At 43.0% G+C, this 13,618-nt stretch overlaps 1 protein-coding gene across 1 annotated transcript; it reads left to right on the plus strand.

Annotated features, from left to right (window-relative positions):
• The first annotated feature begins 346 nt into the window (after positions 1 to 346).
• On the plus strand, positions 347 to 10,795 carry LOC135531525 (zinc finger protein 544-like). Its single transcript, XM_064959543.1, has 3 exons — positions 347 to 739; positions 4,490 to 4,870; positions 10,045 to 10,795. The coding sequence occupies exons 1-3, from the start codon at positions 544 to 546 to the stop codon at positions 10,563 to 10,565; spliced, it is 1,098 nt and encodes a 365-aa protein (XP_064815615.1). The 5' UTR covers positions 347 to 543; the 3' UTR covers positions 10,566 to 10,795.
• Positions 10,796 to 13,618: the final 2,823 nt, after the last annotated feature.

Consider the following 13,618-nt stretch of genomic DNA (forward strand, 5'->3'; position numbering starts at 1 on the left):
GTGCGCCAAGCTCTACCAACTGATCTACAGGAAACTATTCTCACCTCATGTATCCTCGTGTATTCATATGTAGCTACAGGTCTGCATTAAACTATTCTAACAGTATATATTCATAATGTACATATTCACATGTAGCTACAGGTCTGCATAGACGAAAGCATTGGCTGTAAGAAGTCAGACAAAACATATTTGCTCATCTTTAAATGAACAAACAATGGAGTGAATATTTTTTCTAAACTGCGTTACCCATTCCAGTCAGCTGACGGCGATATGCGACCTTCATGTGACGTCATATCTAGTGGACCACACGACACCGGAAGCTGTTTCAACAACACGGATACTGACTCATTCAACCACCTCTTCAGCCTGGTAGCCAACATACAACCGAAAACATTAAAGCGCTTTAGGCCATTTTTGTGTATATTGATCTCGGTGTTTTTAACACAATTCTCTTTACGTATCTACTATTTAACTTAAAGTAATTTGCTTGTTAAATGTACAAATGTGTTGATTATACCGAGTCTAGCACTAAGCTTATCGTTAATGCTAGCTAGCCCGACCATGAACTCACTGAACGACTACCCTCCTGTTAAAGAAGAGGCGGTCTGCTGGACGGAGAAAGAAGCTCAGGGGCTGAACATTGTCCTGAAAGAAGAGAAGGGGGATATTACAGTGAAAGAAGAGAAAGAACATTTTAGAGTGAAGGAGGAAGAGGAGACTGAAGATCTGATTAACACCAGTGAGTACTGTCTTAAAAACATGGCCAGAAACTCTGTCGTTGTTGTTTTAAAGCCAAAGGGACATTGCACTGAAATGTGCACCTCACCAGAACCCCAAATATAAGCTTGTAAACAATGAAAATGTAAACAAACACGTTATTTGACTCAAAACGGTTTTAAAACAATAATTTTGATCTCATGGTGGGTCCTTGCATTCACAGCTCTGTCTATGAATTAGAGATGTTCCATTTGTTCAAACCCTCAGCTACTCTCCCCTATCTGTTTATTAGGACAGTGGAGATATAAAACGTTTAAGTACCAATAAGGAGTATGGTATTTATGGCTCTACCTTTCTCACTCATTATTATTCATGATTCTTTGATGATTATCCCTAATCATGTTAGCATCCACATTAATATACAAGTGTTCAGAAACATTTTCTATTCTTGTGTGACTCCTATGACACAATACATTATTTACCGTTGTTAGGTTCTAATTCTCAGAGTTAAAACTCAATGGAAAAAACTGAACCAGAGGGTCAATCCAGCTGGATTAGACAAAAATCCTCCTGCACATCTGTACAAACATCGTATCTTTACTTCACTTTACTGCAATTTACTGCACTTTACGTCACTTTACTGGACACTAAATAATATGGGCCATACACTTTTCTTCCTCCCTTAACATGGCCTGACCTTGACCCCCCTTCATCACTAATCCATGGCTCTCCTTATCAATGTCTGCCACATGTGATCTCTTCCCTGCACTCAGTCTTCCAATAGGATCCCTGATATAATGTAAACGTTATACATCACCCTCTCTCCCCTTATCAATGTGATCGCCTCCCTGCACTCAGTCTTCCAATAGGATCCCTGATATAATGGCCTCCCTGCACTCAGTCTTCCAATAGGATCCCTGATATAATGTAAACGTTATACATCACCCTCTCTCCCCTTATCAATGTGATCGCCTCCCTGCACTCAGTCTTCCAATAGGATCCCTGATATAATGTAAACGTTATACATCACCCTCTCTCCCCTTATCAATGTGATCTCTTCCCTGCACTCAGTCTTCCAATAGGATCACTGATATAATGTAAACGTTATACATCACCCTCTCTCCCCTTATCAATGTGATCTCTTCCCTGCACTCAGTCTTCCAATAGGAACCCTGATATAATATAAACGTTATACATCACCATCTCTCCCCTCATGTTCATGAATAAGTATCTTTCATATTCTCAGAGCCCAACACAATTAATTTCTGTTGGGAACAACATCATCTGAAACACAACCAAAACATACTGCAAATGTATCCAACAAGTTTGCTGAGTCACAAGCTTGATGTAGTCATTGTGTTCTAGGAATATGGGATCAAATACTTTAATACACATATAAGTGAATTTTGTCCAAATACTTCTGAGGCATTCAAATGTAGGGACTAGATACATGAAGTGATTTTATTTCTAAATGGTAAAACTGATATGTATGAATATACCCTCAACTAAAAGGTGACGTTCTGTTCCTTTGTCTCATATGAAACATTTGATCTCAAATCTAAAATGCTGGAGTATAGATTCACATTAAACTGTTATCTTTCCTGTCCAGATACATATGTAGGGTAATAGTTTAAGCAATAAAGCCTGTATACCACAGGTATGACAACCTGATCAATAATACCACAGGTATGACAACCTGATCAATAATACCGCAGGAATGACAACCTGATCAATAATACCACAGGAATGACAACCTGATCAATAATACCGCAGGAATGACAACCTGATCAATAATACCACAGGTATGACAACCTGATCAATAATACCACAGGAATGACAACCTGATCAATAATACCACAGGAATGACAACCTGATCAATAATACCACAGGAATGACAACCTGATCAATAAAACCACAGGAATGACAACCTGATCAATAATACCACAGGAATGACAACCTGATCTACATGAATGGAGCTTAGATAGCCGTTAGATGCAGTTTCCAGTATACAGTATCAGTCCACACCACCACCCCAACCAGGAATGGTTTTAACTAATCCAGACCCCACCAACCAGGAATGGTTTTAACTAATCCAGACCCCACCAACCAGGAATGGTTTTAACTAATCCAGACCCCACCAACCAGGAATGGTTTTAACTAATCCAGACCCCCCCAACCAGGAATGGTTTTAACTAATCCAGACCCCAACAACCAGGAATGGTTTTAACTAATCCAGACCCCACCAACCAGGAATGGTTTTAACTAATCCAGACCCCACCAACCAGGAATGGTTTTAACTAATCCAGACCCCACCAACCAGGAATGGTTTTAACTAATCCAGACCCCACCAACCAGGAATGGTCTTAACTAATCCAGACCCCAACAACCAGGAATGGTTTTAACTAATCCAGACCCCACCAACCAGGAATGGTTTTAACTAATCCAGACCCCACCAACCAGGAATGGTCTTAACTAATCCAGACCCCACCAACCAGGAATGGTCTTAACTAATCCAGACCCCAACAACCAGGAATGGTCTTAACTAATCCAGACCCCCCAACCAGGAATGGTTTTAACTAATCCAGACCCCCCCAACCAGGAATGGTTTTAACTAATCCAGACCCCACCAACCAGGAATGGTCTTAACTAATCCAGACCCCACCAACCAGGAATGGTCTTAACTAATCCAGATCACTTCTTTGAAAGGAATAATCCACACGCCAGAGAAGGACTAAATTGCTTTCATGGAGGACTGAATCGGAGGACAATATATTTTAATGGTGAGAAAAAAGCTATTGGTTTTCTACCCAAAGTTGGAAAGAAATTGTTGTGATCCATTTAATAAACACAGCAAAATTTATAAAAAAAACTTGTGGCAATAGCAGGAACAGCGGCATCTAGTGGGCAAAACCCAAAGTGGGTAAATGTCAGTCCTGTAGGTGAAATTAAGATTGTAACAATGACACTCCATTATATATATAAATCATTATTTAGACGTATTGAGGGAAAATCAAGGATGAAAAAAATGGCAGAGTAAATTCATGAGGTGATTGGGGGACTAAACCTGATAGTATAACAGTAGTAGTGATGGTCTTTATTTAAATTCATGAGGTGATTGGGGGACTAAACCTGATAGTATAACAGTAGTAGTGATGGTCTTCCTTTGAATTCATGAGGTGATTGGGGGACTAAACCTGATAGTATAACAGTAGTAGTGATGGTCTTCCTTTGAATTCATGAGGTGATTGGGGGACTAAACCTGATAGTATAACAGTAGTAGTGATGGTCTTTATTTAAATTCATGAGGTGATTGGGGGACTAAACCTGATAGTATAACAGTAGTAGTGATGGTCTTCCTTTGAATTCATGAGGTGATTGGGGGACTAAACCTGATAGTATAACAATAGTAGTAATTAATGTATTATATACAACACATTTCATTACAAAGACAATCTCAGACTGTAAAAACTGCCAAAACTAACAAAACACATGTAGAGATCTGGCAGGTCTTGGTGATGGTCTTCCACAGCTTCAGATGATGTGTGTTGTTCAGTCAGGCAGTTCAGAAAGGCTGGGCAGTAGTTTAAATGGAGGGAGCAGCGATGTCACAGAGGGAGCAGCGATGTCACAGAGGGGGCAGCGATGTCACAGAGGGGGCAGCGATGTCACAGAGGGGGCAGCGATGTCACAGAGTGAGCCAGTTTTATCATGTAGAAGTTTTCTTCAGGTCTCTATTAAGTATTTAACTAAATAATCTGTTTGTCTTTGGCAGGAGAGAGACCAGACTCTCACTCTGACAGCGGAAAGAGTCCTTCAGTGGGACCAGACCCAGAGACACCCAAACCAGCGAGACGACACAACTGCTCCCAACGTGAAATGAGATTCTCCCTCTCAGGGGACCTAAAACGGCATGAGAAAAAACACACAGGAGAAAAGCCTTTCCAATGTTCCCAGTGTGGAAAGAGTTTTACCTGTTTAGGGAATCTAAATCGGCATAAGAAGATACACGCAGCGGGAAAGCCTTACCACTGTTCCCAGTGTGAAAAGAGTTTTGCCTGGTTAAGGAGCCTGAAGAAGCATGAGAAGATACACGCAGGGGAAAAGCCTTTCCAATACCAAGGGACCAGCCAACCTTTTGATACAGGATGCAGTGGTGAGTATCAGAACTGCCACCAGTGATAAAACAAGTGGTGCTGTATGGTAGATGGCATCCAAATGTTTAAGGGTAGTGACTGCTGCATTCTGGTAAACGATGTCACCATAATCAAGAACGGTCAGGAACAGTTGACTGTACAATCTGATTTCTGCTCTTTAGTTAGAGGCAAGATCTAAAAAAAAATAAAAAAGAAGCCCGGTTTAAATCAGAGCTTTTTAACTATCTCATCCATATGTTAAAAAAAACATGAAGTCTTTGTCAATCCAAATGCCCAGATATTTATCGGAACCCGATCGATGGGAAAAACCATCCAGTGAATAAATATATCGTCCATCTGAAACATCCTGAACTACAGAACAACATGTATTTAGTCTTGTCCACATTACAGTACACGTTTTAAACCAACCAGGCGTTCTGTTAGGTAACAAGGTCAGATAGCAGCTCTAACATAGGCTGGCCAACAGTTGGGTCAATGGCAAGTTGAAGTTGGAAGTTTACATACACCTTCGCCAAGTACATTTAAACTCAGTTTTTCTCAATTATTGACGTTTAATCCTAGTAAAAATTCACTGTTTTAGGTCAGTTAGGATCACCACTTTATTTTTAAGAATGTGAAATGTCAGAATAATAGTAGAGAGAGTGATTTATTTGAGCTTTTATTTCTTTCATCACATTCCCAGTGGGTCAGAAGTTTTACATACACTCAATTAGTATTCGGTAGCATTGCCTTTAAATTGTTTAACTTGGGTCAAACTTTTTGGGTAGCCTTCCACAAGCTTCCCACAATAGGTTGGGTGAATTTTGGCCCATTCCTCCTGACAGAGTTGGTGTAACTGAGTCGGGTTTGTAGGCCTCCTTGCTCGCTCACGCTTTGTCAGTTTTGCCCCACATTTTCTATGGAATTGAGGTCAGGGCTTTGTGATGGCCACTCCAATACCTTGACTTTGTTGTCCTTAAGCCATTTTGCCACAACTTTGGAAGTATGCTTGGGGCAATTGTCCATTTGGAAGACCCATTTGTGACCAAGCTTTAACTTCCTGACTGATATCTTGATATCTTTTTCTTTCCTCATGATGTCATCTATTTTGTGAAGTGCACCAGTCCCTCTTGCCGCAAAGCCCCCCACAACATGATGCTGCCACCCCGTGCTTCACGGTTGGGATGGTGTTCTTCGGCTTGCAAGCCTCCCCCTTTTCCTCCAAACATAACGATGGTCATTATGGCCAAACAGTTCTATTATTGTTTCATCAGACCAGAGGACATTTCTCCAAAAAGTACGATCTTTGTCCCCATGTGCAGTTGCAAACCGTAGTCTGGCTTTTTTATGGCCGTTTTGGAGCAGTGGCTTCTTCCTTGCTGAGCGGCCTTTCAGGTTATGTCGATATAGGACTCGTTTTATTGTGGATATAGATACTTTTGTACCTGTTTCCTCCAGAATCTTCACAAGGTCCTTTGCTGTTGTTTTGGGATTGATTTGCTCTTTTCGCACCAAAGTATGTTCATCTCTAGGAGACAGAACGCATCTCCTTCCTGAGCGGTATGACGGCTGAGTGCTCCCATGGTGTTTATACTTGCGTACTATTGTTTGTACAGATGAACGTGGTACCGTCAGGCATTTGGAAATTGCTCCCAAGGATGAACCAGACTTGTGGAGGTCCACAATTTTTTCTGAGACCTTGGCTGATTTCTTTTGATTTTCCCATGATGTCAAGCAAAGAGGCACTGAGTTTGAAGGCAGGCCTTGAAATACATCCACATGTACACCTCCAATTCACTCAAATGATGTCAATTTGCCTATCAGAAGCTTCTAAAGCCATGACATCATTTTCTGGAATATTCCAAGCTGTTTAAAGGCACAGTCAACTTAGTGTATGTAAACTTCTGGCCCACTGGAATTGTGATACAGTGAAATATAAGTGAAATAATCTGTCTGTAAATATTCGTTGGGAAAAAATGACTTGCATCATGCACAAAGTAGATGTCCAAAACGACTTGCCAAAACTATAGTTTGTTAACAAGGAATGTGTGGAGTGGTTGAAAAAAACGAGTTTTAATGACTCCAGTCTAAGTGAATGTAAAACTTCCCCACTTCAACTGTAGGTGTCGTCTGCATACAGATGACTATACAAGTTACAACAGATGGACCAGTGTTATTTACTGTTGTAAAGTATTCAGATCCCTTGGACTTTTTTCACAAATTTTGTTACGTTTCAGCCTTGTTCTAAACATGGATTAAATTAAACGTTTTTCCTCATCAATCTACACACAATACCCCATAATGACATCACAATACTCCATAATGACATCACAATACCCCATAATGACATCACAATACCCCATAATGACAAAGAGAAACCCCATGTTATGGTCAACAGTGTTGAAGGCCTTGGAAGGGTCTGGAAATAAGGCAGCACAATGATGTCTGTGATCTAAGCCTGTGCTGCCCAACCCTCTTCCAGGAGATCTACTGTCCTGTAGGTTTTCAGCCCAACCCTCATCCTGGAGATCTACTGTCCTGTGGGTTTTCAGTCCAACCCTCTTCCTGGAGATCTACTGTCCTGTAGGTTCAGTCCAACCCTCATCCTGGAGATCTACTGTCCTGTAGGTTTTCAGTACAACCCTCTTCCTGGAGATCTACTGTCCTGTAGGTTTTCAGTCCAACCCTCTTCCTGGAGATCTACTGTCCTGTAGGTTCAGTCCAACCCTCATCCTGGAGATCTACTGTCCTGTAGGTTTTCAGCCCAACCCTCTTCCAGGAGATCTACTGTCCTGTAGGTTTTCAGTCCAACCCTCTTCCTGGAGATCTACTGTCCTGTGGGTTTTCAGTCCAACCCTCTTCCTGGAGATCTACTGTCCTCTGGGTTTACAGTCCAACCCTCTTCCAGGAGATCTACTGTCCTATGGGTTTTCAGTCCAACCCTCTTCCTGGAGATCTACTGTCCTGTAGGTTCAGTCCAACCCTCATCCTGGAGATCTACTGTCCTGTAGGTTTTCAGTCCAACCCTCTTCCTGGAGATCTACTGTCCTGTAGGTTCAGTCCAACCCTCATCCTGGAGATCTACTGTCCTGTAGGTTTTCAGTACAACCCTCTTCCTGGAGATCTACTGTCCTGTAGGTTTTTAGCCCAACCCCCTTCCAGGAGATCTACTGTCCTGTAGGTTTTTAGCCCAACCCCCTTCCAGGAGATCTACTGTCCTGTAGGTTTTCAGTCCAACCCTCTTCCTGGAGATCTACTGTCCTCTGGGTTTACAGTCCAACCCTCTTCCAGGAGATCTACTGTCCTATGGGTTTTCAGTCCAACCCTCTTCCTGGAGATCTACTGTCTTGTGGGTTCAGTCCAACCCTCATCCTGGAGATCTACTGTCCTGTAGGTTTTCAGTACAACCCTCTTCCTGGAGATCTACTGTCCTGTAGGTTTTCAGCCCAACCCTCTTCCTGGAGATCTACTGTCCTGTAGGTTCAGTCCAACCCTCATCCTGGAGATCTACTGTCCTGTAGGTTTTCAGTCCAACCCTCTTCCTGGAGATCTACTGTCCTGTAGGTTCAGTCCAACCCTCATCCTGGAGATCTACTGTCCTGTAGGTTTTCAGTACAACCCTCTTCCTGGAGATCTACTCTCCTGTAGGTTTTCAGCCCAACCCTCTTCCAGGAGATCTACTGTCCTGTAGGTTTTCAGTCCAACCCTCTTCCTGGAGATCTACTGTCCTGTGGGTTTTCAGTCCAACCCTCTTCCTGGAGATCTACTGTCCTCTGGGTTTACAGTCCAACCCTCTTCCAGGAGATCTACTGTCCTATGGGTTTTCAGTCCAACCCTCTTCCTGGAGATCTACTGTCCTGTAGGTTCAGTCCAACCCTCATCCTGGAGATCTACTGTCCTGTAGGTTTTCAGTCCAACCCTCTTCCTGGAGATCTACTGTCCTGTAGGTTCAGTCCAACCCTCATCCTGGAGATCTACTGTCCTGTAGGTTTTCAGTACAACCCTCTTCCTGGAGATCTACTGTCCTGTAGGTTTTCAGCCCAACCCTCTTCCAGGAGATCTACTGTCCTGTAGGTTTTCAGTCCAACCCTCTTCCTGGAGATCTACTGTCCTGTGGGTTTTCAGTCCAACCCTCTTCCTGGAGATCTACTGTCCTCTGGGTTTACAGTCCAACCCTCTTCCAGGAGATCTACTGTCCTATGGGTTTTCAGTCCAACCCTCTTCCTGGAGATCTACTGTCCTGTGGGTTCAGTCCAACCCTCTTCCTGGAGATCTACTGTCCTGTGGGTTCAGTCCAACCCTCTTCCTGGAGATCTACTGTCCTGTAGGTTCAGTCCAACCCTCTTCCTGGAGATCTACTGTCCTGTAGGTTCAGTCCAACCCTCTTCCTGGAGATCTACTGTGTTGTTAAAGCCACCAAGTCTTTTTAACATCAGAACCACTGGGCCTCAAGGGGACCCCTCCTTGAAGTTAATGGGCAGCCTCTCTGTTAGTTAGCATTTCTCCTTTGCCAAGATAATCCATCCACCTGACAGGTGTGGCATATCAAGAAGCTGATTAAACAGCATGATCAATCCCCCCCCCCAGACTGTCAAAACTAACAAAACCCATGTAGAGATCTGGCAGGTCTTGGAGATGGTCTTCCACAGCTTCAGATGATAAGGTGTTGTTCAGTCAGGCAGTTCAGAAAGGCTGGGCAGTAGTTTAAAAGGAGGGAGCAGCGATGTCACAGAGGGGAGCAGCGATGTCACAGAGGGAGCAGCGATGTCACAGAGGGGAGCAGCGATGTCACAGAGGGAGCAGCGATGTCACAGAGGGAGCAGCGATGTCACAGAGGGAGCAGCGATGTCACAGAGGGAGCAGCGATGTCACAGAGGGGGCAGCGATGTCACAGAGGGGGCAGCGATGTCACAGAGGGGGCAGCGATGTCACAGAGGGGGCAGCGATGTCACAGAGGGGGCAGCGATGTCACAGAGGGGGCAGCGATGTCACAGAGGGGGCAGCGATGTCACAGAGGGGGCAGCGATGTCACAGAGGGAGCAGCGATGTCACAGAGGGAGCAGCATCAGTCAGTTACTCAGACCGGAGCTCTTCACCAGGCTCATCCTCTAACATGGAGCCAGTTTTATCACGTAGAAGTTTTATTCTGGTCTCTATTAAGTATTTAACTAAATAATCTGTTTGTCTTTGGCAGGTGAGAGACCAGACTCTCACTCTGACAGCGGGAAGAGTCCTTCAGGGGAACCAGGCCCAGTGACACCCAAACCAGCGAGACGACACCACTGCTCCTACTGTGGAAAAAGTTTCACCCGATTACTACACCTGAAATCACATGAGAGAATACATACAGGAGAAAAGCCCAACCACTGTTCCCGGTGTGAAAAGAGTTTTAGGTGGTTAACGACTCTGAAACTCCATGAGAGGACACACACACACGAAAAGCTCTACCACTGCTCCCTGTGTGAAATGAGTTTTACCAAGTTAGAGGCCCTGAATGTGCATGACAGGACACACATAGGAGGGGATAAGCCCTACCGCTGCTCCCTGTGTGGACAGAGATTTAACCGGTTAAGACATCTGAATAAGCATGAAAGAATACATACACAGGAGGAGAAGACATACCACTGCTCTCATTGTGGAAAGACATTTTCCCAGTCAGAGGACCTGAAAACACATGAGAGAATAGAGAGGCTGTGTTCTGACTTGTGTTTTTGACCTGAGAAGTTGTGTGTTTTTTTTGTTTCTGCCAAATGAAATCATTATTGAAATAGACCTACTTTTTTGTCTTAGTTATCATCTGGAGACTGACATGACTCTCCTGTGAGGATCCAAGGGTTTCTAACATACTCTGTTACACGGAATCATGGCTCTCTCTCTCTCCAGATATACTGTTGCCATGACTCCTGTGAGGATCCGAGGATCAGGTTACAGTGGATCAGCGTTCAATAGAGGGAGGGAGGGATATGGGGGTTTTATGACACCTCACCATTGATAGTAAATTGTAGGTAGCAGACTATTACAGTGGATCAGCGTTCAATAGAGGGAGGGATATGGGGGTTTTATGACACCTCAACATCGATTGTAAATTGTAGGCAGACTATTCCTTTTGGGGTCTAATTTGGGCGACTGGAATGTCTCTTTGTTACCGAGAGATTCTTAGACGACCCCAAAAACTTCAACATCAAACAATGGACACTGGGACAATATATTCCAACATCCGAATGTTGGGAACGATGAGAGATGGAATATGGAAAATGTAATGTCTATTTTGTGATGTCATTAAAAATGTTATAAATAGGTTTTAATGAAAGCATTAACTTCAAGAGCTTTCGCACTGTGTATATCAGGTTTACATTCTTTACGTTGTGTAGAAAATATCAAGGATAAAGAGAATGTTTTTGTGATGATGGGATTGTGATTTTAGTACTCTAACGAGATAGTAATTCTGATACCTTGCCTCGTAACCAATTTGTAAGTCGCTCTGGATAAGAGCGTCTGCTAAATGACTTAAATGTAATGTAAATGTAACTAGCCACACCCCAGGGAGCCCGGAGAACGGGTCAGAATGACGAAAAATGCCTCAATTTTTCTCCGGTATAAAAATATTGAGTTAAGAATGATCATATCAGACTAGGAGGACCACGAGCTGTAGCTGAGGTCTACGATTAGTCACGACCCCCCCACGCACAGCGCAAAACACAACACACGAAGAAGACAACGGAACCTCTTAACAATCAATGCTACGGTTAATTAGCTGTTCTTAATGTCCTCAGGACATCTTCCAGAATGAGTGCAAAGTAATCAGACAACTAAAAAGAAGGACATTGTGACATTTTGTGGACAGATCAGAGCCTTACACCTGAGAACGACCAGAGAAGGCCAGCCGAAATAAGAAGGAACCTCCTCATCAAGCGGGAACCCGGCCCACGATGGGCCCAACAGAGGGAAGGCCCAACTGAACCCTCCTAATCAAGCGGGAACCCGGCCCACGAAGGGCCCAACTGAACCCTTCTAATCAAGCGGGAACCCGGCCCACGAAGGGCCCAACTGAACCCTTCTAATCAAGCGGGAACCCGGCCCACGAAGGGACCAACAGAGAGAAGGCCCAACTGAACCCTCATCAAGCGGGAACCCGGCCCACGAAGGGCCCAACAGTGATACCCGACAGAGACCTTCAGCGCGTAAATACATGCGTTACTTCTTACCCAGACGATCGGAAGCTTGGGGCAAGATATTAAGGGCTATACTGTGAGTATAGTTCCCAAATGTATCCAAGTGTTGCGTCTCTTACTTTCTCTAACTCTCCATCTTGTGTAACAAGTGTCATATTGTGTTAGTCCGCTAGGGACTTGTTGTCATCGTATTAAGTTTCCAATCAATAACCTATACCGTGTTTGTGTATCCTATGTTATCATTTAGTTTGTTAGTAAATAAATAATCAAATCAATTTGTGTGGTACGGAAATGATCAGTGAGACTTTGTACCGATTTCAAGAAGTCAACGACGTTCACAATGATACTGATATGAGGAAATGATTAAATTAGTTACTGTTATGATATCTATATATTCTTGAGATAATTCGGGAGACGGTAACTCATTAAACAACTGTTCCCGTGGTGCCCCAAATTCCTAATGAGTTAATTGTTTCATGATTAATATAATTGAGTATCAATTCAATATAGTTTGATCAAATAAATAACAGTCATCAGATTAATGATAGTAACGTCACGGCAAATGATGAATACAATACAGTTTGTGTTTTGATTATGAACTTTAATGTGTTGGCATACAAGTATAAACCCTCTGTTGTTCATTATATTCTGGGGATATTGCTCTATATATAGATGAATGGAGTTTTTGCATTTCTTAAACCTCTTGAATTTAATGTTTGACACAGCACACTGCAGTTATATTTCACCCTGACTGCCATTTTGTTTCACGAGGGGCAGTCATGACATCATACAATACCTTCGGAAAGTATTCAGACCCCCAAGACATTTTTCCACATTTTGTTACCTTACAACCTTATAGAGTATACCTATGTATCACCTCTTCAACCCAGAGAGAGAGAGAATACCTATTTATCACCTCTACAACCCAGAGAGAGAGAGTATACCTATGTATCACCTCTTCAACCCAGAGAGAGAGTATACCTATTTATCACCTCTTCAACCCAGAGAGAGAGAGAGTATACCTATTTATCACCTCTTCAACCCAGAGAGAGAGTATACCTATTTATCACCTCTTCAACCCAGAGAGAGAGTATACCTATGTATCACCTCTTCAACCCAGAGAGAGAGAGAATACCTATTTATCACCTCTTCAACCCAGAGAGAGAGAGTATACCTATTTATCACCTCATCAACCCAGAGAGAGAGAGAGAGTATACCTATTTATCACCTCTTCAACCCAGAGAGAGAGTATACCTATTTATCACTTCTTCAACCCAGAGAGTATACCTATTTATCACCTCTTCAACCCAGAGAGAGAGAGTATACCTATTTATCACCTCTTCAACCCAGAGAGAGAGTATACCTATTTATCACCTCATCAACCCAGAGAGAGAGAGAGAGTATACCTATTTATCACCTCTTCAACCCAGAGAGAGAGAGTATACCTATTTATCACCTCTTCAACCCAGAGAGAGAGAGTATACCTATTTATCACCTCTTCAACCCAGAGAGAGAGTATACCTATTTATCACCTCTTCAACCCAGAGAGAGTATACCTATTTATCACCTCTACAACCCAGAGAGAGAGTATACCTA

Source organism: Oncorhynchus masou, unplaced genomic scaffold (genome assembly GCF_036934945.1).
Source record: "Oncorhynchus masou masou isolate Uvic2021 unplaced genomic scaffold, UVic_Omas_1.1 unplaced_scaffold_1625, whole genome shotgun sequence".
Taxonomy (NCBI): Eukaryota; Metazoa; Chordata; class Actinopteri; order Salmoniformes; family Salmonidae; genus Oncorhynchus; species Oncorhynchus masou.

Bases quoted from the DNA above. Each gene is read 5' to 3' on its own strand.
- LOC135531525 (XM_064959543.1), top strand. From the start codon at position 544: ATGCTAGCTAGCCCGACCATGAACTCACTGAACGACTACCCTCCTGTT. The intron at 740-4,489 runs GTGAGTACTGTC...TGTCTTTGGCAG, and splicing joins TGAAGATCTGATTAACACCA to GAGAGAGACCAGACTCTCAC. The intron at 4,871-10,044 runs GTGAGTATCAGA...TGTCTTTGGCAG, and splicing joins TTTTGATACAGGATGCAGTG to GTGAGAGACCAGACTCTCAC.